Source organism: Lutjanus erythropterus, chromosome 20, assembly GCF_056507025.1.
Source record: "Lutjanus erythropterus isolate fLutEry1 chromosome 20, fLutEry1.hap2, whole genome shotgun sequence".
NCBI lineage: Eukaryota > Metazoa > Chordata > Actinopteri > Lutjaniformes > Lutjanidae > Lutjanus > Lutjanus erythropterus.
Genome location: NC_139336.1, coordinates 29,818,657 through 29,841,673, shown reverse-complemented (window position 1 = coordinate 29,841,673; position 23,017 = coordinate 29,818,657). Strand labels below are relative to the sequence as shown.

Sequence of the window (23,017 nt, the reverse complement as noted above, 5' to 3'; positions counted from 1 at the left end):
GATCAAGTCCTGCCAAAACCCTCCCACCACAACAGATCTATGCTCAATGGATTGTGTCACAAGTTATACTGAGCTGTCAAACATTGCTTTACTAATTATAACGAGAAATTTTATTCATTAATTAAATTACTTTTGATTGACGTGGTTTATTTCAAGTGCTATGTCAAAAAAATCGTTTACCTCACTGTAGCAAAGTTGGACGGCGCATTCCAGGTCCCATGTGGTGGACGACAGCTCTTGGAGCTGATCTAAGGAGAAGCTTAGTCGTGTGCTGTTGGGACAAGAATTTAAGGAGCAGGCCTCTGGTATGAAGTGCAGCTCCTTCACTACAGGGCACGAGCCCTTGGAGCGCACAACGCAGTTGATCACCTTGATGGTCAAGACAATACCTCCTAAAGTGTGCCCCGAAATCTGCAGGAAACAGAGAAAAGATAAAAATTAACTACAACAGAACGGAAAAACACAGGAATCTGTTAAGTGGGCACCAGTTAAGCGCGGTAACTGCAGGTAAACAACAACGCAATGAGTCAGGAGACGTGAAAAACCGCTCAGGGGGTGAATGATTTCTTACCTCTGCATAAATTCTCTTGTCACTCTGCACCTTGGTGTTAGCGTCCAGCGGAGAGCGGTAGTCCGGCGAGGTGTATAGCTGCATCAACAGAGGCATCTGGTGAGGGGCATTAGGTGTAATGGGAACGGTTGGTGTTACTACAACTTCTTCTGGAACTGAGAAAAGCGAGAAATGGCTGAAATTAAAAAAAAGGATCAACAAATACATCCATTCATTTAAATCACTGTCAGTGTACTGTACTTTCTTGAATGTCTCGTGAACTTAAAGGGATTGTTCGGATTATTTGATGTGGGGTTGTATGAGGTCGATAGTCAGTGTATAAGCTAAAGTAGATTGTGGTCGACACTCCCCCAGTTTGGAGAGGCAAAGCAGAGCAGCAGCAGGGAAGCTCAGTAATAAACTGCCATGGACAGTATCAGCAACTAAAGATATTTCAGCTACTTAGAAAGGTCTGCTTAAAAAAAAAAATCAGTATTAGTTTATGGATAGAATATTTTCACCATTTTATCTCATTGTCAGACAGCCTTTTCTGAGCCAGTTTTTGGTCTTTTCAAACCAACCAAACTCCAACGGCAAAATGAGTAATTTGACCTCACTGAACCCAGGAGTTGCTGGTCTACCGCTGCCTCGATTTGTGCTACTGTGTGACTTAAGTATTTTGAAAAGCCAGTTTGGATTCACCAAAGTCACACAATGACACAAACAAACTAAAATATCGAGGCAGCGGTACACCAGTAACTCCCGTGTTCTGTGAGGTAAAATGTCTGATTTTGTGTATGGAGTTTGGTTGGTTTGGAGAGAGTGATATTTGACTTACAGATTTGTGATTTCCTATATAGCGAACGCTTAAACTGATATTTATATTTTCAGGTAGACCTTTTTTTTAAGTGGCTAAAATATATTTTTGTCGCTAACCCCGTCCACAGCAGTGGATTGCTTAGCTTCTGTGCTGGTACTCCCCTCTGCTTCTCCAAACTGGGGGGTGCGTCAAGCGTTATCTACTGTAACTAATACACTGACTATTGATAAGTGCCTCAATACCCCACTTCAAATAATCTGAACTATGCCTTTAATACAAATAGCTGTCTGTTCCAGTGCACAACTTGTAGTTCTACCAATTTTCCTGAGGTCGATACCCTCAAAAGCCCACAATCTTCAAAGTTTTTAGGATTTAGCAAAAAGACTTCTACAGAGAACTTCACAGAACCTCCCAAAGGTCATTCAAAGTGCAGCATAGTACATTGTGCATGCAAAATAATATACTAAATGTGATAATGATAGTGATCATGGCATGAGAATGATTACTAAAGCAGTCATTAGACTCCTGGTGCCTTGTCTTACCTTGGTTTTCTCTTCTTCCAAGAACCAGTAAAATCATAGATTCTTCTGGTCTTAGCTCAGTATAGCTGGTGAAAGCATTGACTTTAAAATGTTTTAAAGCCTGCCTTTGTACACTCTCTGCACTGTCATTGTTCGCTGTAAGTGACGGCGGGATACTGTGTGGGATGGTGGGCAGCAGGATGTCATTGTTAGACTGTAGAAAGAGACGAGTTCAAATAAATCACTCAGACTGTCTTGTGCAAGGACTCATTCAATAATAAAGCTTATTATGTGTACAAAATCATTTAACCCTTCTTTAAGGCACTGTATCACACTACTGACAACAATGTAATCACACATGCTGTGCTGCACCAACAAGAATTACTTTTTACACACAATTAATCATGATTTCACTTTAAATTATGTTGCATTAAACTTTAAAAGTAGCCTAAAATGAAGAAAGATTAAATGTAAACCTCTCTTTAAACCACAGTTTATTTTTTTACTCTAAACCTAGATTACATTCAAATCTGTTGCACCAAAACTTTAAACTTTGAAGGTTAAGTTTTAAAATGGCTGCCTCCTCCTTTGACCAAACAAGTTTCGGTCGAAGGAGGAGAGGTAGGAAGAGGAGTAAGCAAGTTTTTTTGTTTTGTTTTGTTTTTTAAACCTTATAACTAGCTAGCAAACAATGCAAAATGTATTAAGGAATACATATCAGCCACTGTGTGTGTATGTGTAAGCTTACACCAAATTGGGTGTGTTGTGGGTTGAGGAAGGACCACGTGGTGCCCTGAGGGCCTCTCAGGAACATGCTGCTCTTCTTACTGTCTACTCGAACTGATATATTGCTGCAATATGAAGCATCAAACATTACAAGAGAAACTTCACAGCCAGAGACAGCAGAACAATACAAATTATGAATATGAAGGTTTACCGAACGCTGGCGGTCTCCGGGATGTTTATGATGTGAAGCTCAGCTTCATCTCTGGGGTTCTGTTGCTGTGGGGAGCAAGTTTTAAACGAGGAAGCCAAGGTTGACTTTTCAATCTTCATAAAGTGCTTCTCTGATGGATCTTCATATTTAAGTACGCAGGTACGAGAGCCAGGTTTGGTTCCTGTAAAAACCACAAACATTCATTTTCCATTATTGTTCATTCATTGTTAGCCAAACAAAAGTGACATCCCAGCGGAAATTATGAGTAATAAAATTATTTCTGCATGCATAATTCCATATAATAAAGAAGACAACAGCTCCAAAGCATGGACTGCCAACACTTTTGTTTAAATACATAATTGTGGCAGTGAGACTGCAGTGAGCAATTACAATTATAGGCTATTTTTGTATTTATTTAAGAGGGTCATTTGGCTGAGACTGATGCTCTGTTTCTGTTCAGTGTGGCTGCCGACAGAACTGACAGTTTACAGCATTTTACTCTGTGGCCAGCACTGGGGAGCCACGGCCCAGTGTGCAACAGGAGACCAAACTGCTGGGTGAGGCGCATTAGCACCTTGCCTTCCCTGCAATGGAAGATGCTTCTAGAGCAGTCTCATGAGAGCACGCTATGCTCAGCCTTTGACCAAATAATGGTGACGGATGGTTTACAGGTGCACCGTGGTGCAGCGCTCAAATTGCTGCACACATTTTGTTTCAAAACAGCTGTCGGAAATGGGGGTGATACACACTTCCCACAGCACCTCATATAGTCTCGTGACACCAACAGCCAAGTGTGCTTATTTGCAGCATACTGAGGCAAGAGTGTTCTGGGGTTGACCCCTGAAAGTCAAAGATTTGAATCATCAGTTGGAAACCCCTCAGTTGACGAGCAGTCTTTTTTTCAGTATGCATTAAATAACATGATAAAAAGGATAAAAGCTTACAAAAATGCACCATAAATATATTTTAATAGCTTTCAAACTTATTAAACTCTAGAAGAAAGCACTTTGTTGAAGTGCAGATCTCTGCTATGACTTTTGATTGGTAACTCTACTTTAATACACATTTTGTAACTGTAACGGATTATAATTCTATTTATTTTTTAAATTTAATTACATGCAACTAGTTCCATGTAAGTAGTTACTCTCCAGCACTGCTTGTATCCTGTTGCGTGAAATTTTGTCATACTTAGTGTATCAATTCTTGAGTTATGGCCAAAAACATGTGTTGTGAGGTCACAGTGAGTGAAATTCCCTCAAGGCGCTCTTTTGATAGATCAGTGAAATGTAAGATTAGCTACAGACAAGCTCCAGGTCAGTTGGTCACGCCTACATGCATGCAAACACACCGGCATGTGATGGAAAAAGGTGATAAAACGTTAACGGCTTAACTGAAAAATTGGCAAATCTTCATACAGAACTTGACTGACAAAATTCTGCGTCAGGTACAACCCTTGAGCGTTTGGAACACACTGAACACATGGATGCGGACACAGTGGAGTGGATTATGCCAGATTTTTTTCCACTGTCAAGATTAAAGATAAAGATTAGAACCATTAGAGTACACTGAGAGTTCTGTTCAACCTCATCACTGCTGTTCTCCTTGCATAGAGGAGAGTACCAGCTTTTACCAAGGTCCTCTCAAGCCTGCAGGGGTCTAGAATGATTTTGAGAACAGTATCACTTCAAAATACTTTTAGCTACTATGTCCTGACTGGCTTGTAGCTGGGCAACTGGAATTCAAAAGTAGCTTCCTTTAACACTGCCTCTTTTGCACTGGCGATTACATGACCTGAATTTCAATTCACATTCAGACACTCAAGAAACCTGAAGGACATGTATTCTCTCTTCTGCGAACCTTCAACTTGGCAACATCCTGCTGTGTAGTCATTGCGCAGACTTTTCAAACGCCTACAACAAGGCCTACGCAAGTTCACCTTACACCCCGTCATGGGCCAAGGGAACAACAAAATAGCGATGTGAACCGCTCCACTGCTTCGGTAATTTGAATGCCCTTGTGGACTATGATTCAGTGAAAACAACTAAGACTAAGAGCGGCTGAAAACATAATTTCATCAACACATTTAAAATTGGAAAAGAGCAGGATGAAATTGCCAGACAGGGACATTAACCCCTCACCTACTGTAACACCTTATACTTGATAGACCTGGAGAAGGAGAGGCAATCATAAAAAGAGACATTAAAACTTAATTCTGCGAAAATACTGCAGAAAACAGCGGAGCAGCCATCACTATTCAAGCATCACCATGTGAGAGCTCTGCTTTGGCACAGACCGCCTTAAGGAGGCTTTGTTAGAAAATAATTGCGCTTGCATTAAGAATCCTGCTACGACTGCTGCTGGAAATAGCAGCAAATAATATTCTTAATGTCCAGACTTTGCTCATGTTATGAAAGCTCTCTTTAAATCACACTGTTTTTCTGCCTCCATCTTCAGCATCAGTGGCCATTTGGCCGTTCCGAATCTTTTGTCACACGCAATGGCGTCCTGTCAACACTGAGAACGTTGAGCTCAGTCCCCCGGCACTTTACTTAACCCAGGATAAGGATTTGCACCGATGACAGCACTTGAGTTTTTTCCTTATGACAACCTTGTGAACGTACATATTTGTGTTTCAAACATGCAGCATTATGAGAGGTTTAAAATTAGCAGCAGTGCTTCTTGTTGTGGAATATACAGTACAAAACATTTTCAGTTTGGTTGCAAACTCAAAGCTCCATATACTCGGTGCTCCAGGTATTTATAATAAATACATCTTTTCTAAGCTGGATCATTAATGATGTTGTTTAGCTCAGTGCTGTGTATGACAAAGGATTAAAGGATTCCTTTATTGAATGGTCACACATAAGACTTGTCCAAATAAGTATGGGCAACCTTAGTATGTCCATATAAAATTTGAAAAGTATGAGTGTGCATACCGCAAGGATGGAAATATTAAAGGGACAGTTCAGATTATTACAGAGTATTACCTACAACAGACGGAGGTCGGCACGCTCTAACTTTGGAGAGCAGAAGTATATGCTTTTTATTTAGAACATTGTCACTGCTTTACCTTTCTGTCAGGCAGCCTTTTCTGATAGGAAACTGCCGTTATATCAGCCAAATATCGCCTCCTCCAAAGCAACCAGACTCCATTGGCAAAACCAGTAATTCTACCTCACACAACAACATTTTTGCTGTATTTTTGCTACCTTGATCAGTTAGTTTGTTCGTGTTATTGTGTGGGCTGAATCACACAAAAAACTAACAAACAAGGGCAGCAGTAGACCAGCAACTCCTCTGTTCTGCAAGGTAAAATTACTGTGTTTTCTTAAGGAGTCCAGTTGCTTTGGAGAGAGCGATAATATGTCTCACATAATGGCAGTTTCCTGTTGAAAAGGGTGTCTGACTGTCTGTCTCCATCTACTGTCCAACCCAACTTCAAATAATCCAAACTATCCCTTTAAGTGAGGAACTAACGGTCCCTAAACGATCAAATTCAACTTGTTGGTCTCGTAGAAATATCTGGTCAGGAACAACGCAACAAGGCTGGAATGGCAGCCCCAGATACATGTTACAGTTGTACACTAATACAGTTTCACGATGGATTAAATTATTTTTTAATAGAGCAAAAGAGCTTCCTTGAAGATTGACAGCTTTATTTTTCAGGTGATGTTAGGTATTGCGCCCACTTGGACAAGACAGACAGGATTTTTAGAATTGCATTTTGACACGGTGATATATTTCAGTGGGCTGTATATTCCCTCGCTGGTTTAAGGTGCCTGTAGGAAAATGGCCATATGGCAGTCAGTGCTTGGCTCACACACACACACACACACACACACACACACACACACACACACACACACACACACACACACACACACACACACACACACACACACTTAGAAAGAATATTCCGAATGCAAGGTATTAAAACAGCATGGGGTCTGGTCCTGGTTATGTAGCTTTAGCGGGGGCAGGTTTTGTTGTCACATCTCTCAGTCAACTCTCTACAGTTTTCATCTCATCTTATATACCTATGTTTCTGGTTTGAAAAGAAAAAAGATGTTCAAAGCCGCACATTTGATTTCCATTTATATATCTGCGGTTGAAAAATCTGACCATAAGAATCAATGCATAACAAGTGTAGTTTTAAGTTCCTCTGGCTAAAATGAAAAAAAAAAAAATTAAAAAGCCAGGTAGAAAATGCAGGCATAGCTTCTTTTTTTTTAATGCAATGTGGTCTTCATCGCAGCACAGAGTTTTCTCAGCGATTTCATCAGAAAGGGTTTTTATACACACTCAAGATAAGAGAAGAGGTTAGTAGGCAGAGAGAGCCCTGGAAACAACACTGCATCCATCCTTGATTACTATACTGCAGACCCGCTGCTGAATTATGTAAGCTGGAGCTGTATGTTGTGCCGACTGTAATTACTTTGCGCACTCCAGCACCAGAAATATTGTTTTCGACCACAACAAAGATGCAGATAGTACAGTCCAGATAAAAACTGTAGTGTCAAGGTGGATAAATCTGAAACACTTTTAGGCTGGCAGAAAGTCAATGCTGTAATGCTGCAGGTGGCACTCAATTTGAAGAGGTGTGCATAAGACTGTAATGACATTGCTATAACCACATCATGACTAGCACCTGTCATGAACATGAAGGAGTCCTTATCTCAGTGTGTCATTTGGTCAATTGTGTTTTTACAGATCGCATGGATTGAATTCTGAGTCATTTCACAGAAGCTGGAACCCAAACAAATCCCCATTTAATACTTGCATTTTACCAAAGAAATACTTAGTAGGAGGGACCATGTTAATATAAAGGGTATTATAAAATTAATAAACAATATTTCTCACCATTTGCTCCTGTCGCTGTGACTGTTTTCGGATTTCGGATTGTGGTGAACGACGTCACACCACCGAACCTCTGTCTCGCCCACTCGACCAGCTCCTCGTCTTGAATTGGGAAGTCCAGGTGTTGGAGGTTGTTGAGATGGGAGTTACCCATCATGGAAATTGAAGAGTTCTTTTTTACCTGCAAAGCAGAAGCATTAATTAGAATTAATTTCATTCTATACTATTTCCAGAAAGCTTGCAGTTGTAATTAGAACCAGACCGATGTGGGATTTTTGAGATGATACCAAGACCGACAGATTTTAGAGGGGAAAAATTCAGCGATGTGGTGGCTGATTTTGAGCTGAAATAAAAAATATGCCTTTTCTATGTGGATTGGGCAACAATTTTGCACCGATATGACTATGTAAAGGTACTCAAAAGGTTGTATTCTTAAACGAATAACTTTATTAAAGAATATTATATATCTTATTTACCATGTTAAATCATTTATCATATACATTTTCAACCACTGTAGAAAGGAACACTGAGAAAGTAAAGAATAAAGAAACATGAAATAAACAGCTAAATAAAATCAATACTGTTCAGCACTGAATTTACTCCTGCCAGGGAGCTCTTCTTCTCCTCATAAATGTCGCCCATTGTGCTAAATCTAAATCACCCCAAGCATCATTTTCTACATAAAGAAATACATTTTCATGTTGATGCATACTGGTAAACATATGTCTGTGATAAGCCCATATAAGGCCCATATCAGACTCCAGTCATAATCCTCTACGTCCTGAAATGCACGAGTCTGTCTGTCACCCACTGCGACAATAACACAGAACTGAGTGAATCAGCTTTATATTTATTTATATTTACTTCATGTCTGCTCACATTTTGTCATATCAAACATGTCTGCCCATCCCTCTCATTCTCCTCTATTACTCCACCCAACTCTCCCTCTATTCTCTGAGCAGGGTCCTGTTAAAAAGAAATGTTTATTATGGTTAAGTATCCACGAGCCCAGTTGCACAACCCTGTTGGAGCCATGGTCTTTCCTTTGCTTCCTGAGTGGGGCCAGGAAATGGGACCTTTTTTAGCTTTGTGCGTCACCACAGTCGGCTGGAATCTGGCTCCATACAAGGTATAAATATATACATCCATCCCATCGACTAGACACCGCTGTTTCCGCGTCTGGGCCAATGGGAAATAATGGAGTTTACATTGAGCTTTGCATGAATAAAGAGGCAGGGGAAGGCGTTGGGAATAGAAGAGTGGAGATTGTAGGCTTTTAGACAGATATGTAAAAATGGGCTCAATGAATAACAATTCAAGAGAGGAAACATGTGCTCTGGTTTTATTTCGGGCTCAACCTTCAATGTATTTTAATCTCCACTCATTTGTCCTTCTCTTCTTCAGCAGTCCAAATGCTTAAGTGGAATATTAAAGTGTTGTATAAGTGCTGGGCCTCTTCATTCTGTAAACACTTATGCCCACTGACACTGAAGAACAGCTCATTCTGCAGAAGGAAACTCGAAAAACCTTTACAGGACAGGACAATGAGATCACTGAGCAGAAATATTTTTAGGAGATCATTTATTTCAAGTGCAATTTTAAACCCAAATAAATTGTGCTGCATACAGTATGACTGACCACCATATTTTAGTTTATGGTTTAAAGGGATAGTTCAGTGGGATTTTATGAGGTACATATCATCGTCAGTGTATTAAGTACAGCAGATGGTGGTCTGAACACCCTGCTGTGGACAGCATCAGCAATAAAAGGTAGAATATTTTCACCAAAGCTACTATTAAATAGGCCAAATACTGTTCTATCCAAACCAACCAAACTCCAAAGGCAAAATTGGTCATTTTACATCACAGAATACAGGAGTTGCTGGTCTACCGCAGCCTCGATCTGTTAGTTAGTTTGTGTTACTGTTTGACTTTGGTGTTTTAAAATGACAGTCCGGAGTCACCAAAATCACACAATAACACAAACTAACAGATCGAGGCATATTGTGTGAGGTAAAATCACCGATTTTGCTAATGGAGTTTGGTTGGTTTGGAGAGAGCCATATCTGGCTTATTTATTCATCCTTTTTTAAGTGAAATACCTTTTGTTGATCCTGTCCACAGGGCCTACAGTACACTGATTATCAAAATAAATACTTCATACAACCCCACATCATTATAATAAAAAATATATATATATTTCATTTATTACTTTTTTGAGTATAGAAATACACAATGCTTGGAAAGTGTGATACACACTTACTGGATTCTGGCTCAACATTTATTCAGCCTCCTTTCTGTCATCAGTGTTTTTATCACTCTTAACCACAATACTTCAACTACCATACAAAAGCATATTTGGACAAGGCAACGAATGTTTTACAACTGACAGAATTTCATCAAACCGAGGCCAAAGTGAAAAAGAATGTGAGAACAGAAGAGCGGTGGTGGGCTGAGAAACTCTACAAAGAAATGTATTTTCTATGAATCATCCTCTTCATGTTTATCAAGTGTGAATATGCTTGTTTAAATAATAAAAATCCCTCTCCTGACCTGTCGAGTATGTGTGACTGTTTGTGTGTGTGTCCTTGCATCACAAAGCGAGACATGAAAAAAAAAAAATGTTGAAAGCCAAGTAAGCCTGAGGGAGCCATTGGTCTTTCTACATGAATATTTGATTGACGCAAGATCAAAAATAGCGTGAAGGGAAACTCCAAAAATAAAAGAGGGAAAACCAGTCACGACAGAATCAGGCAGATGGGGGGAGGCCCGAGAAGACGGACGGGAAGAAAAAGGGGGAAAAAAACAGTTGTAGTCATTTTAATTATTACAATGGAATTTAACTCATTAGTCATTGTGAAATCAGTTTGATATTCTGCAGGCTTGCAGAGAAGTTCAAGGAACTCAGAGAGGTTTTGAGAGAAAAACACATCTCTGGAGGTTAATTCTCAAAGCTCTGATGGTACTTCTTTCCTGTCAGTCAAATATCATGATATTTGTAACCTAAATATTGGGGTGACTCAAAAAATATTAACAAAATATTTTATAAATAATCATCAGCAAAGTGGATATGACTAAGTGGGAAAAGGCAAATAATCGAACAGCTAGATCTAGTAAATTCAGAAAATTACACCTCTAATGCAGAATTTAAAACCAGAGAAGGACATCACTCATGCCATATCACAAGATAACAATGTACAAAATTAAAGACAATATCTAGTGTTATGCACAATATCAATATAATATCAATACATTGCCCATCCCTCCAAAGGAAGTCCATTGATTTATATTTTTATGTATTTTGTAGTCAAAATCTGTTGTGTTTCAAAAGCCATAACTCTATTTCCCTGGTGAAGACTGAGGGTTTGGAACAATTATTATCACCCTATAAGATTAATGGAAATACTGTTCACTTCTCCAGAAAAGCACAAACCTTAGGTACGACTTTGGCAACTGGAGATATTTCTAGTCCACTCAGCTCATAAAACTCTTTGTCTCAGCTATGAACCAGAAAGCTAACGTAATGCTAGCAAGATTCAAAGTCAATAGCACTGCATACTGTTAACAAACAGTAAATATAATTTGACAGCATGTTTAACAACAAGATTTACTGGCTATCAAGTCAAGTTTTTGTAGTAAATTATTTGATGGTGTGCACATAAGACTGTTATTACACTGTCAAAACCACGTCATGACACCTGTCATAGCCTTTATGAATGTTTATGACTGCTGTCAAGTGTCATGCAGTCAATTATATCATTTTTGATATCACTTCATTTTTCAACATCGTTTCCTTTACAGCTTTTTCTTGTCAATTTGTTATAACCAATACAGTATTGGCTTGATTAATGTCAAACTGTCATAACAAAGTCATCTCACATTATGTCTTTGCCTTTACATTAAAAATGACACAATTGATTGAATGACACTTAATGACAACTTAATTCTTATAAAGATTTCATATTCGTATTCAGTCTTATGCACACCAGTTCAAGTCAAGTGTAACCATGGTTGCCACCGGAGGGGCAGCGCACTTTTTGCAACTTGTGTGTTACAGTCATCCTGTCATGTTCAGATGACGAGACACTCAGTGTTGTAAATAATTGCAGCTTGTTGGAATAAATTGTGAACAGGAGCTTTGACTGCATCCCTGTCGCTATGGTTACTCATTTTAGCCAACAAGAATCTAGACCATGGTATAAAAGTAAGCTTGTTATACTGTATAATGCAGTGAAAAAACTGCTTTTGTGACCAACAAACTGTTTAATAATATACTGAATAAAAGTACAAAGAGTCAAACGACTTTTATAGACAAAGATTTGCTGTCCCCATGTTTTTTCCGTTTTTTAACAGCCCTGTGTACTAAGGTCAGCTCTGAGAGGCCAACAAAGTGCTGTGATTGTGACACTGTGCCAAGCTGTCAAGCTGGTGACGTACTTTCTCAGACACAGAACAGATGCTGTTTCTCTTACACTGCAATCTGCAGTAAAACACTATTATCCCCCAGTGATACTGCTCATCCCACGAAAACATCCTGTAGTCGCAGGCAATGTTGTCCAGGCTCCCGACAGGACATGATACAGGATGCGGTATCACACTGCTGTCAGCGTATCACTAACTGATGACACTCCCATAAACATTTCATCATTCTGATTGGTCAGCTGCGATTTTTATTTTATTTATTTATGCCTTCCTTCACAGGTTTAGCCTGTCATCTAGATCTGCTGAGAATATACAATACTGCTGACCATTTTTCAAGCATATCATAGCTTGTTAAAGCTTCTTCCAGTGGTGTCAATTCACGTCAGTACAAAAGTACATTGACATATAGGTTATGAACACAGTAGTTTATTTGCTTTTCTGTCAACGGGAGACTATATTTGTGTGTTGAAGCTGTTAAAAAGTTAAAGTTTGTTAAAAATCCTCCAAGTGTGCAGGAGGAAAGCTCTGACATGTTAGTCAGCTGCCAAACAGCTTTGCTCTTATGAGCTATTTAGTCACGAGCTCAAACATGGAAGACAAACAACTAGCTATAACTTTGATGTGAATTTAGGAGCCTCTTATGTTTAAGAGGCTACATATTGGCAGCCGACTGTCAAACCTCAAGTGTTCCCAAGACGATGGTCCAAGGTTGCACAACGATATGTTTGCGGGAAGAAATAAAGCTGATAAAATGTTCATTGTGATTCTTCCTCTGAAGGAAGTTTCACATCTCAGTTCAACTGTCATGTTGTACTGATATGAACCGACACAACTGGCTCTTTGTAAGGCAAGAAAAACATTAATCAGCACACAAAAATGCAGATTTGACAAAGGAAACTGACACTAAAAACTGAATGAGGAATTTGACTAAATGGTGCAACAAAACAGCACAAGAGGCTGAAACTGCTTACCTCATGGACCGATAACCTTTGAAAAATGTCCAGCAGTGATGTTACTATGGCTGCGCAACATGATTATGGTAAAAAAAAAGAATAAATAAATAACTTAGCGATTATTTGACAGATATTGTGATATTATTCTAGATTGGTGGAGATAATCATTTTTACGTAACAATTTTCATTTTCATTTGTCCTTCATCAAAAAATTGTAGCTTCAGTGATTTGGATCTTGGACTTGGACAGTTTCTGATTTCGATAATATTTCAATTAATTGTGCCGCCCTAAATATAACCTATTGTAGTTGGGCTCTTACCATACATAATATTTAAATATTGGTTTAATCAAACTGTCCATGAGGGTAAGGCTCCTTATCTGCAGACGCTGTTCTATGTCTAGACCACAACTGAAATTAATCAGTGTTTTTCATTAATAAATGAGGTGTTTCATCATTAACATATGTAGAATTAATAGTGCAGGCAATCTCATTTATTTGGAAGCCTCAGTCCTTCTTAATTTAATTTCCTATTTAAGACAGGCTATTTAGCTTGGTGATAAAAGACAGAGGCATGTTCTAAGAAGACTATTCTGTCAAAACCAAATTTAAGGACTGAGTGTTTTGGTTCAATAACAATATTTTGTGTTAGATTCCTCACCAGTCTGATTTGAATACCAAAACAGCCTGTTACACTACAACAACCAAACCTGCAACACTTTGTCCACATAACAGTATTATTCTTAAACTTAATTAGATGCTCAAGCAGCTGAATAAAAGTTGTTTTGTGGCCTCACTAGATTTAATTCACAGATATAATCTGAGGACACAGTGTGTAAAAGTCAGAATCTCTAATTTCATTGGAACATTAATTCTACAGCCCTTCTCGTTGCTGGCCACTTTAAAACTTCTCTTACCGATTTTATGATGTGGATAATAAAAAAAACACACACACGCAAAAAAAAAAAAACCCACAAACTGCCTCATGCAGAGCAGCCACTGGGGAATATCTATGGAAAAGCAAACATGGTTCACTGTCTCTTAACAGGCCCACAGAGCCGCGCAGCTGTGGCAGTTTGACTGTATGTTAAACAGCTGGCACTTGACGGGAGCTAAGTACATCTGGAGAAATGTGAAAATTATACAATACACTTACAGTGACGTCCCCACAACCTGTTAATTTTTCATGATTAGTTAGCACTTGTCAAACAATCTTCTGGATCAATAGAAAGCTGAGAAATGAAATCACATACAAGAGAGTAACACTCGAAATAAATAATGGCACGATCAGCATTTTCCCTTCGCTCCGCACACATCCGCCCACCTTAAAAGGCTTAGCGTGAGCACAGTTGTAATGCAGACATAGAATAACAAAGAGGCATTACTCACGTAGATCTTAACATCAGAGTTGATGTTGTGAACACCCCAGGAACGGTCTGACGATGACAGGATGAGGTTCATTGGCTTGGCGTTGTTCATCATCAGAGAGAACATGTATTCATTCTGACAGAGAAACAAAAATTTTGTTACTCAAAAATGGAAATTGGAAATGAATCCCAATGCATTCTATTTACTTTAACTGTACCTTTAAATATTTACAGTCTCTCTAATTTGGCTGCAAATTCAGCGTGTTAATGAGTTAACAACTTCTAATTCTGTGCAAAAAGCAAAGGGTCTGCAGTTTATGATTGTGTTGCAGGCAGCAGAGAAGTTTGGCATTGGTGTAAATCGCAAGGTGGAACACTGGGACTGATTAGGAACACAGAGAAATCGCGTGGCATAAATATTCGCTCACCCTGTGAAGCCATCCATACGGGAACTACTGGGTTGCCTATAATGAGTTTTTTGGTGAGTGTACCATGCTGAATGTGTGGTGTCTTATGCAAACACAGCAGTTAAATTAAAGAAAAACAAAACTTTATGAAATGTTTGGAGTGCCAGAAACAATGCCTCTTGCTCCTATTATATAATAATTCTTAACTGTGTTGTCACACAGCATGGTGCAGGGACATTTAAAAGTGTAGTGCTGGAAACACTTTGGATAATGTAGGTACACAACTTAACAAAATATATAAGATATGTCTAGCATTTTTAGGCAATTTAATGCAGAAGTTTTACATATTATAGCTTTAAGTTAAATGTACTTTTTGTAGTTATAGTTACAGACTCTCTCCACACTTGTATTTTGAGTGTAATTCATTTGCCAATAAAGAGACAAAACGCACAACAAAGTTAAAGATGAATTTGATTGAAAGCAGTTTTTTTTTATCATTATCATCAATTCTTTTTTCCATGACAATCATGTCCTAAAACTCTGTGTGCTGTTTACTGGGATTTACTGGCAGAATATGACAGAAATAAAATATTAATTTTACATTTTACAGTTTCTGACATTTTACTGGGGCATGTGGTATTTCCGCGGTATTTGTGTAAAACTTCAACTCCACTGCAGACTGAACTCTCTTCATGTGGACACAGACACAGGAGCTCTGCTTTGGACCAGCGAAGCTGCAGGGTTTATTCACTGACAAACTCCAGCCTAAACTGTATATTTACTGCCAGACTGACAACTTCACCGCTCACGTTCATTTCTCCATTCAGCGTGCATTCAGCATCACTCTCTGACAGTAATCAGTGTGCCACTCGCTGTCTCTAATGATCATTAAAGTTACAAACTCACTGAGATATGCAGCTCAGCCCTTTTGCTAGTCTGCAGGGTTTACTAGCTTACCTTCATGATCAGGACTAAATCAAAAGTACTCCTAGAGCAAAGGGAATTTTCTTTTTACTAGTTATTCCTGTAACTTTATTCCTCCAGGCACCATGTTTCTCACCTCAGCTGCACTGCCTTGTCCACCAGTAGAGAATGACTTCTCGTGGCACATGCTGTGCACCATAATACAGCCTCTCCACATCAGTTTAATAGAGTGTATTTACGACAGCATTAAAAATCATACTGCCTGGATTTCTTAATACCCTGGTATACCGTAATACCTTTATACTGCCCAAGCCTTGTATGTTTTAATAAGTGTACAATCACCTCAAAATAAGACTCACTGTTTTCGTTATTTTAGAATGAGCCATTTATATATATGGAGGATGCAGATCCTCTTCCATAGAGGCAGAACTGTTTCTATAGTAGCCCAGAACAGACAGAACAGTTTCACAGCCACTGCAGGTTCTCCTCCACTTTATAGGGAAAGAAAGTGAGATGAAGTGTAGATGCCACTAAATTCTACACACTGGTCCTTCCAGCATTTAAAAAATGTGACCTTAAGTATAAGAACTTTGTAAAACTCTTAGCCACATATCAAAACAAATAATGAACAGTAACTATTATGACTTTTACACACAATCAAAATCTGCAAATATGCTGACATCTAGCCTGCATTTGTTTTGTGTGTAAAATAAGATATAACTCTTCCCCAATTTGCAAAACTCCCCATCTGGCGTGAAGTGTCATTAAATGAACAGACCTCAAGTTGACGGCGTACGGAGAGACATTTTGCTTGCAGCACCAAGTTTAAAAATAGTTGCAGCTGCAGTTTAATTTTACACAAGTTTGATTCCATTTCTGCCCTATTGCAAAAATCAGTGGGGGATATGACAATTATCTTTTGTTTTCGCAACTAGGAAATGTCAACACATGCATCTCTCCAGAAAAAGCAGTGTCAGTCATATGAGGAGGGCTCGCATAGACAGACAGGAAGCTGTCTTTGCTGTCTGCCTTCGTATTGACAGAGACATTAATGAGGTAATGCAGCTTGGTTCTATTCTTACGTTTCTATGCGGTGCAAGTCAACAAGGGGAAAAGTCAAAAGGAAATCAAGAGCTATCAAAATTATTTATTTACGTGATGTCTCATGAGTTGCATATTTTTATTTATGCTGTATGTCTTTGTAGCATTGAAACTATGAAGTAATGACAAGAATTATTTTAGTTACAACAATTTATTATCAATTTATGTATTTCTCACAACTTGCAACCCAGCGTCCTCCAACACACGGCTGATGCTGGCGGTGTTTATATACTCAATATAAACCTCATTAACATAATTTAACAATTTAATGTAATACCTCATTAACCATATTTTCAGCTGAGGGTAACACAATGGTGATGTGATTCGCTAATCACCACCACAGTCGCTCTATGAATCAGCCTTAATTACCGTGCTCCACGTGCGCGCGGGGTAAAGCTAGTACCGCTGAGCTTTACGGATGTAAGTGGTGGTGAGTAAACCTTTTCACTGCTGTATAATAAGTCTGAGTTTAGAGACTTTTTTTTTCTAGAACTGACTTAATTCCAATAAATCCGAGGCCTAATTACTTTTACTTCTGTAATAACCCCAAGATAATTGGGTTTGAGAAAGTGAAAGAGTCATGGATTTGAAATTGGTTCAATTTTATGACTCAATGCATTAGAAATGAACAACAGCTTTGAAAAAAAAGAAAAAAAAAACAAGGAGCTTGGAAATATCTCTCCAGTGGGATGCTTTTGTGGGAATTTAACATTCATAAATACAAATTTCTCCTTTCATCCATCTGTGATGCCTTTTGACACCAAATACTTTATTCTGTTTATTTCAAGGCAGATTGTTTTCAGAGCCTGGGCCTGCTGGGGAGACAATGAGCATGCTGGGGAAACAGTGTGAATCCCTAATATTAAATTCATTTACTTGCTACCTGATGCAGCCAGAGCTTGATCCAAGAGAATTGCAATGAGCTCAGGCCTCGGCTATGGAAATTTTCAGACCGGTACAGAACAAATTAGGTCTAAGGAGACCATCAACAAATTGCCTATGAGCAAAACACAGATGCGTTGGAAGGAGAGGCTTGCACCCTGTGCAATGGACAGAGGGATCTGTCATCACACACACACACACACACACACACACACACACACACACACACACACACACACACACCATATTATCAATGCCTTGTGCAGAGTGGGTTTTTGCATAATGGCTGCTGCACCTCATAAATGTGTTCAGTCCCTTCCTTTTAAAAATTAGCCAAAGGGGCCACTGCAATCCCAGGCGAAAACATGGTGACATTTGTTACTGAAAGGACCGGGAGTCAGGATCATCTGTGAAAAAGATTTGCTCACTGTTGCCTTGCTTTCTTGTTGTTGTTGCTTTTGTTTTAGCATTTTAACAAGACAATACACTTGCTCTCCATCTTCAGTGCAGAATTTATTAATAATAAAAAAAATAATATGGCTTGATTGCCCTGAAGACAGGCGGGAAATAACAGCTATTATAACATGAGTTTCTACTTACAGCAGAGACGGAGACATGAAATTGTACACCCGACAAAAATATTAACGCAATACTTCAGTTTTTCCTCCCTTTTTAAAGTTAAATTAAAAGGTCTAAGACTTCTTATATGCGCACAAAAGTGTTATTTCTCACAACTTTGGTAAAATTCCTGTTAGTGAGCACTTCTCCATTGCCAAGATAATCTATCCACCTGACAGGTGAGGAATATAGAGATGCTGATTAAACTGCATTATTATACCATCTGCATTGAACTGGAGTGCAGCTTCATCTTAAAAAATAACATTTATTAGGCGCTGAATTATGGCTATTTCACATAGAGCAGCAATAGATACCTTTTTTTCCGAGGAGGGCAAAGTCATGACCAAACTTTCTCTGCATCTAATTGGTTAGTACTCACTGACTTTTAGGACTGGGTTGGTTAGGTTTAGATATGATGAGTTACTGCTTAGGACCTGGATAAGAATATCAGAGTAAGCCAATCAGAGGCAGAGTAGGACGGGTCATGACTTTGCTCTCCTGGGAAAAAAGACATTTATTAAGTACGGAAGTACAGATACTATTCTACCATCCTAGCCAAATAGCCATAGTTTTCAAGATAAAACTCCACACCTGTACAATAATCATAGTGTTTAATCAGCATCTCTATATGCCACACCTGTCAGGTGGATGGATTATCTTGGCAAAGGTAACTAACACGCATTTTAACCAATTTGTGAACAGAATTTGAGAGAAATAAACCTTTTGTGCGCATAGAAGAAGAGTCTGACCTTCTACTTCAACTCATGAGAGCTAATACAAAAATTTTGTTATATTTTTTACGTTTACATTGTGTTGAGTGTAGTAACGCAATGTCTTCCCAGAAACTCCACTTAGTTTTTACCTGAAATGCGTTGCACATGTGTGCGGTAAATGAATGAATGTCACTTCCTACAGCGTTCATTGTGCCTCACACAGAGATAACTCAGTGGTGTTTTCCTTAAATACTCTTTTCTAATGAGCTTCATTGTCTTACTGTCTAATTTCCCTCCCTTCATCCTTTAGTAACTTTCGTTCTTTCATTCTTGAACTTCCAATCATGACTGCTGCTGACCCTGATCACTCACCTTTGCTACTTTTGTTCCTGTGCTTTCAAGATACAATTGTTTTCCTCTTCGGACCTTTTTTTTTTTTCTCGAGAGCATTTTTTGAAGGGCCTTTGCTGATGCAGTTTCCAGTTATTCTTTTGGCTCTCTCCCTTAACTTTGAATTGGCTCCGTTGGTCTAGTCTCGGCCTCATGCCAAGACCCCGACTACCCAAGCTAGTGTGTGACATCAATGGGCCCCTGTACAAGCAGCTCCTCCCAATGAATTCTCCTGGCCTGTGGCAGCCCCTTGATGCTCCCTTTATAATTCTCTGTGCGGTCAAACTGTGAGAGTCAACCGTCTCTGGCAGGTTGTAAATCAGTACGAAAAACAAAAGGGATGGGGAAGAAGGTGATAAGGAAATTTAAAGGACAAAGAGAGGGGGAGGCAAGAGCAAACCTCCCATCTGACCGGATAGTTTGGCAAGAGATGAAGACGTTCGCCTTCCTCTGTGTTTACAAGAAAAATCTGCTCTAAACAGACAGTCAAGAGCAGATAAGGGGTCTGTGTTAGGAGATCTTATGTCCACTTTCTTCTTTCATTTGATAAAACATCCACTCATAGTCCCACAAGAGAACAGTTAACTCTGTAAAACATCCATTGCGTCACACAGATCCCGACCCAAATTCCTCCCACAAGCCCCCACACCAATTTATGCCATTTTATAAGCCAACTCGCACGAACTAGAACTTTTTTGCAATAAAACGTGTATTTTCTTATTCTCCCACACAGCATAATGTGTCTGGATTTACTCTTGAGACCTGCTACGATGACTGAGAGAAGCATTTCTCTCCTAATATGCTTTAAATCTGTTTAGTCATCAAACTGCTTTTTCTTCTGATTTCCAGTCCATTAGATATGCTCTAACACCGCAGTCCATTAAATCAGACTAAAGACTTGGCAAAAGAGTTCAGCAATATTTATGCCAACAACCCAGTCTTTGAGGGAAAGACAATCATCTGCATGCACAGTGTTAGCAGTCTTACTTAAGGCTGTGACGATAACCGCATTACTGTAACACCATGGCCATGTGAGCTCATTACCGTCATCGCCACAAAATTTATTTTGAAGTGTTAGTCTCACACTGACATCAGCCAGTCGATCTCTCAATACATCTATGGATCAGCGCTGTCGCACACAAGTGAGGAACACATCTTCTGATTGGTTGACAGACTCGATCCAAGGCGTCTTGTGGTTGCTAGTGGGAAGCTAACAACTGTTTTCAAAATGGAAAAAAAAGGATGAATAACTATAGAAGAAATTCAGTGTTGGATGTATCATTACGGATGTATTTTACCACTTCTCAAAAATGAAACTGCAGTTCAAGGCTGGATTACAAAGCTTCTGAAATGGATATAATCGTACTTGAGCTAAAGCTGTAAAGGGGCAACACTTGCTTTATTGTTAGCAATTTCTTGAAGTTAGCTCCACCTGCTCAGGTGACTTTGGGGTGAACCTCTTCACTTCAGAGGTATTTCAGAAATAAGAGAAATAACTGACAAGAATTTTCTTGTTCTTGAGAAGCTCCGGCATTGACAACTGACACACATTTACTGCTGGACTTAAAAAATTTCTACTACGCTATGAGCAGCAGCGTCTCCCTCACTTGCCCGCCACACACACTTATGCACGGTCCTGTTCCTTACAGGAGCTATGCTACTCCCATGACAGTACGCTTCAATAAAGTCCAATAAAATAAAATTATTAGGGCAGTCACGGTAAACCACCATCCCATGGGAAAGTGTTGCTGCAGTAAGAAAAAATCCATACCATCACAGCCCTTCTCTTACTTAAAACAAACCTAAGTAAGGAAACACACCTCTTACAGACCTGCGTGTCAGACACTTATGTTAATGTGTCTTTGTGTAACATCAGAACTAAACTTCAGTATCCTCAAATGTCAAATTCAAAAGAATTAATTCTGAAAGAAAAGCACTCATGCTGTATAAGTCAGCTTAGCTTACCAGTGAAAGTTTCCCTTAAAAGAAAAATTATGACAGGATTCTCTAGATTCCTGAAGGCAACTGAAGGATTTATAGAGGTGATGGATTCAGGCAGGCATTGTATTGCACCATCCTGTGATGCTGCCTTAGCTTAGACTGCACATGGCACATCTGCTTCCCTCCTCATAATCAGTACCAAATGAGAAAGAATGACCAACAGAGTGCAAGAATAAAAAGAGACAATAAATAAACAGCAGCTGCTTAACACAAGTTATGTGAAAGTACTGCATAAAGAAGTCGAAGTGAGAACAAACAAAAGAAGCAAACAAACAGAGCACACTGATAAAGAAATGACTAATGTGAGCTGACCGACAATGTTGGACAGTGAAAAATGGAGTCTGGCAGAGCAATAACAACATATAGATTAAAAGTTTTCTGGAGTTACTTTCCGGTGTCATTCCCTAAAGCTAAAAGTTTTACAATCAAAATGACCCATACACTATCTGCAATTATGGTGGGTGTTTGTTTCGCTGAAAAAGGAATTCTTTAAAAAACAAGGCAAAACTTGCAGATCTGAGCTGTCTGTTTAGTCTAAAAACAAAAAAAAAATGTGGCATGTTGAGAAACCCTGTCTTTCTGTTATTCCTGGCATCTGTTGAGGGTTAGTTAGTTATTTGGCTGATAAATGTTGGACACAGTTTATAATTCGCAGTGTGGGAAGAAGATTTTTGGGGCGTACTGCTCTGAATATCACTCGCCTCACCCTCCCCTTCCAAGTGTGTAAGCGACTGCAAAACTTGCAAATAACACGAAAGGAGCCAGCGTTTGGTTTGTCCATTCTGGGCGTCTGAAACATGGCAGTTCAACATGGCAACATCCAAGGGTCTCAAATGTATTAATACTCTCTCAATACCACAATAAAAATATTGTAAAACCAGACCAGATGCAGTGCCGGCACAGAAATCTGTAAAATTATCCTACTTTTGGGGGGTGGTATCAAAAGAGGTGTTGTGTATCTTTTTTACACTTGCCTACTACCTTTAAAGGTTAGGGTTAGACTTAAACAAAAACAACAAAATTTAATTTAAAACTAAAAAGAATTAAGACAGCACAGATTTATCAGATTCATTTTACAGTGAAAAGGGACGAAAAAAAGGATCAATGCAGCAAAACCAAAAATATTGTCTTTCTTTATTCCATATATACTTATCTTGCTTGGTGCCTACAAAACCCACAATGCAACTCAACATCAGTTGAGGCAGAGATTTAGGTGTGTTCTGCTAGTGCTAGTGTAGCCTTGAGTCGCTAGCCTCAAGTAGAGATGAGGAGCAGGCTGCAGAGATGTGGTGAACTCGCTTATTAAATCCATAACCCAGTATTTTTCAGTATTTTCAAACCTGCAGTCTTTACACCCAACTGATGCTGACTCCAGTGACATCAACGGAGGCCATTTACCAGAGACTTTATCAGATTCTTCTCACAGTTCCCTCCAGAGCCATAAAAGGCTTTGGACATTTTTAACATGTAGTGCTCTCCAAGACCTGTAAACAGACCTTGATGTGTAAAATCGATGGAGTTACTGAAGTAAACCAACTAAAATCATGTATATGTCAG

At 39.1% G+C, this 23,017-nt stretch overlaps 1 protein-coding gene across 1 annotated transcript in view; it reads right to left on the bottom strand.

The window, feature by feature from the left end:
- The window catches only part of eng (endoglin), a 53,797-nt gene that overhangs the window by 8,287 nt on the left and 22,493 nt on the right, over window positions 1-23,017 (bottom strand). Inside the window, exons 3-9 of the mRNA XM_084746212.1 lie at window positions 14,447-14,560; window positions 7,689-7,866; window positions 2,829-3,009; window positions 2,640-2,742; window positions 1,913-2,105; window positions 572-726; window positions 181-411 (exon numbers count right to left, since the gene is read on the bottom strand). Of these exons, the coding sequence (XP_084602338.1) occupies window positions 181-411; window positions 572-726; window positions 1,913-2,105; window positions 2,640-2,742; window positions 2,829-3,009; window positions 7,689-7,866; window positions 14,447-14,560 (1,155 nt within the window). The remainder of the gene's footprint in view (window positions 1-180; window positions 412-571; window positions 727-1,912; window positions 2,106-2,639; window positions 2,743-2,828; window positions 3,010-7,688; window positions 7,867-14,446; window positions 14,561-23,017) is intronic.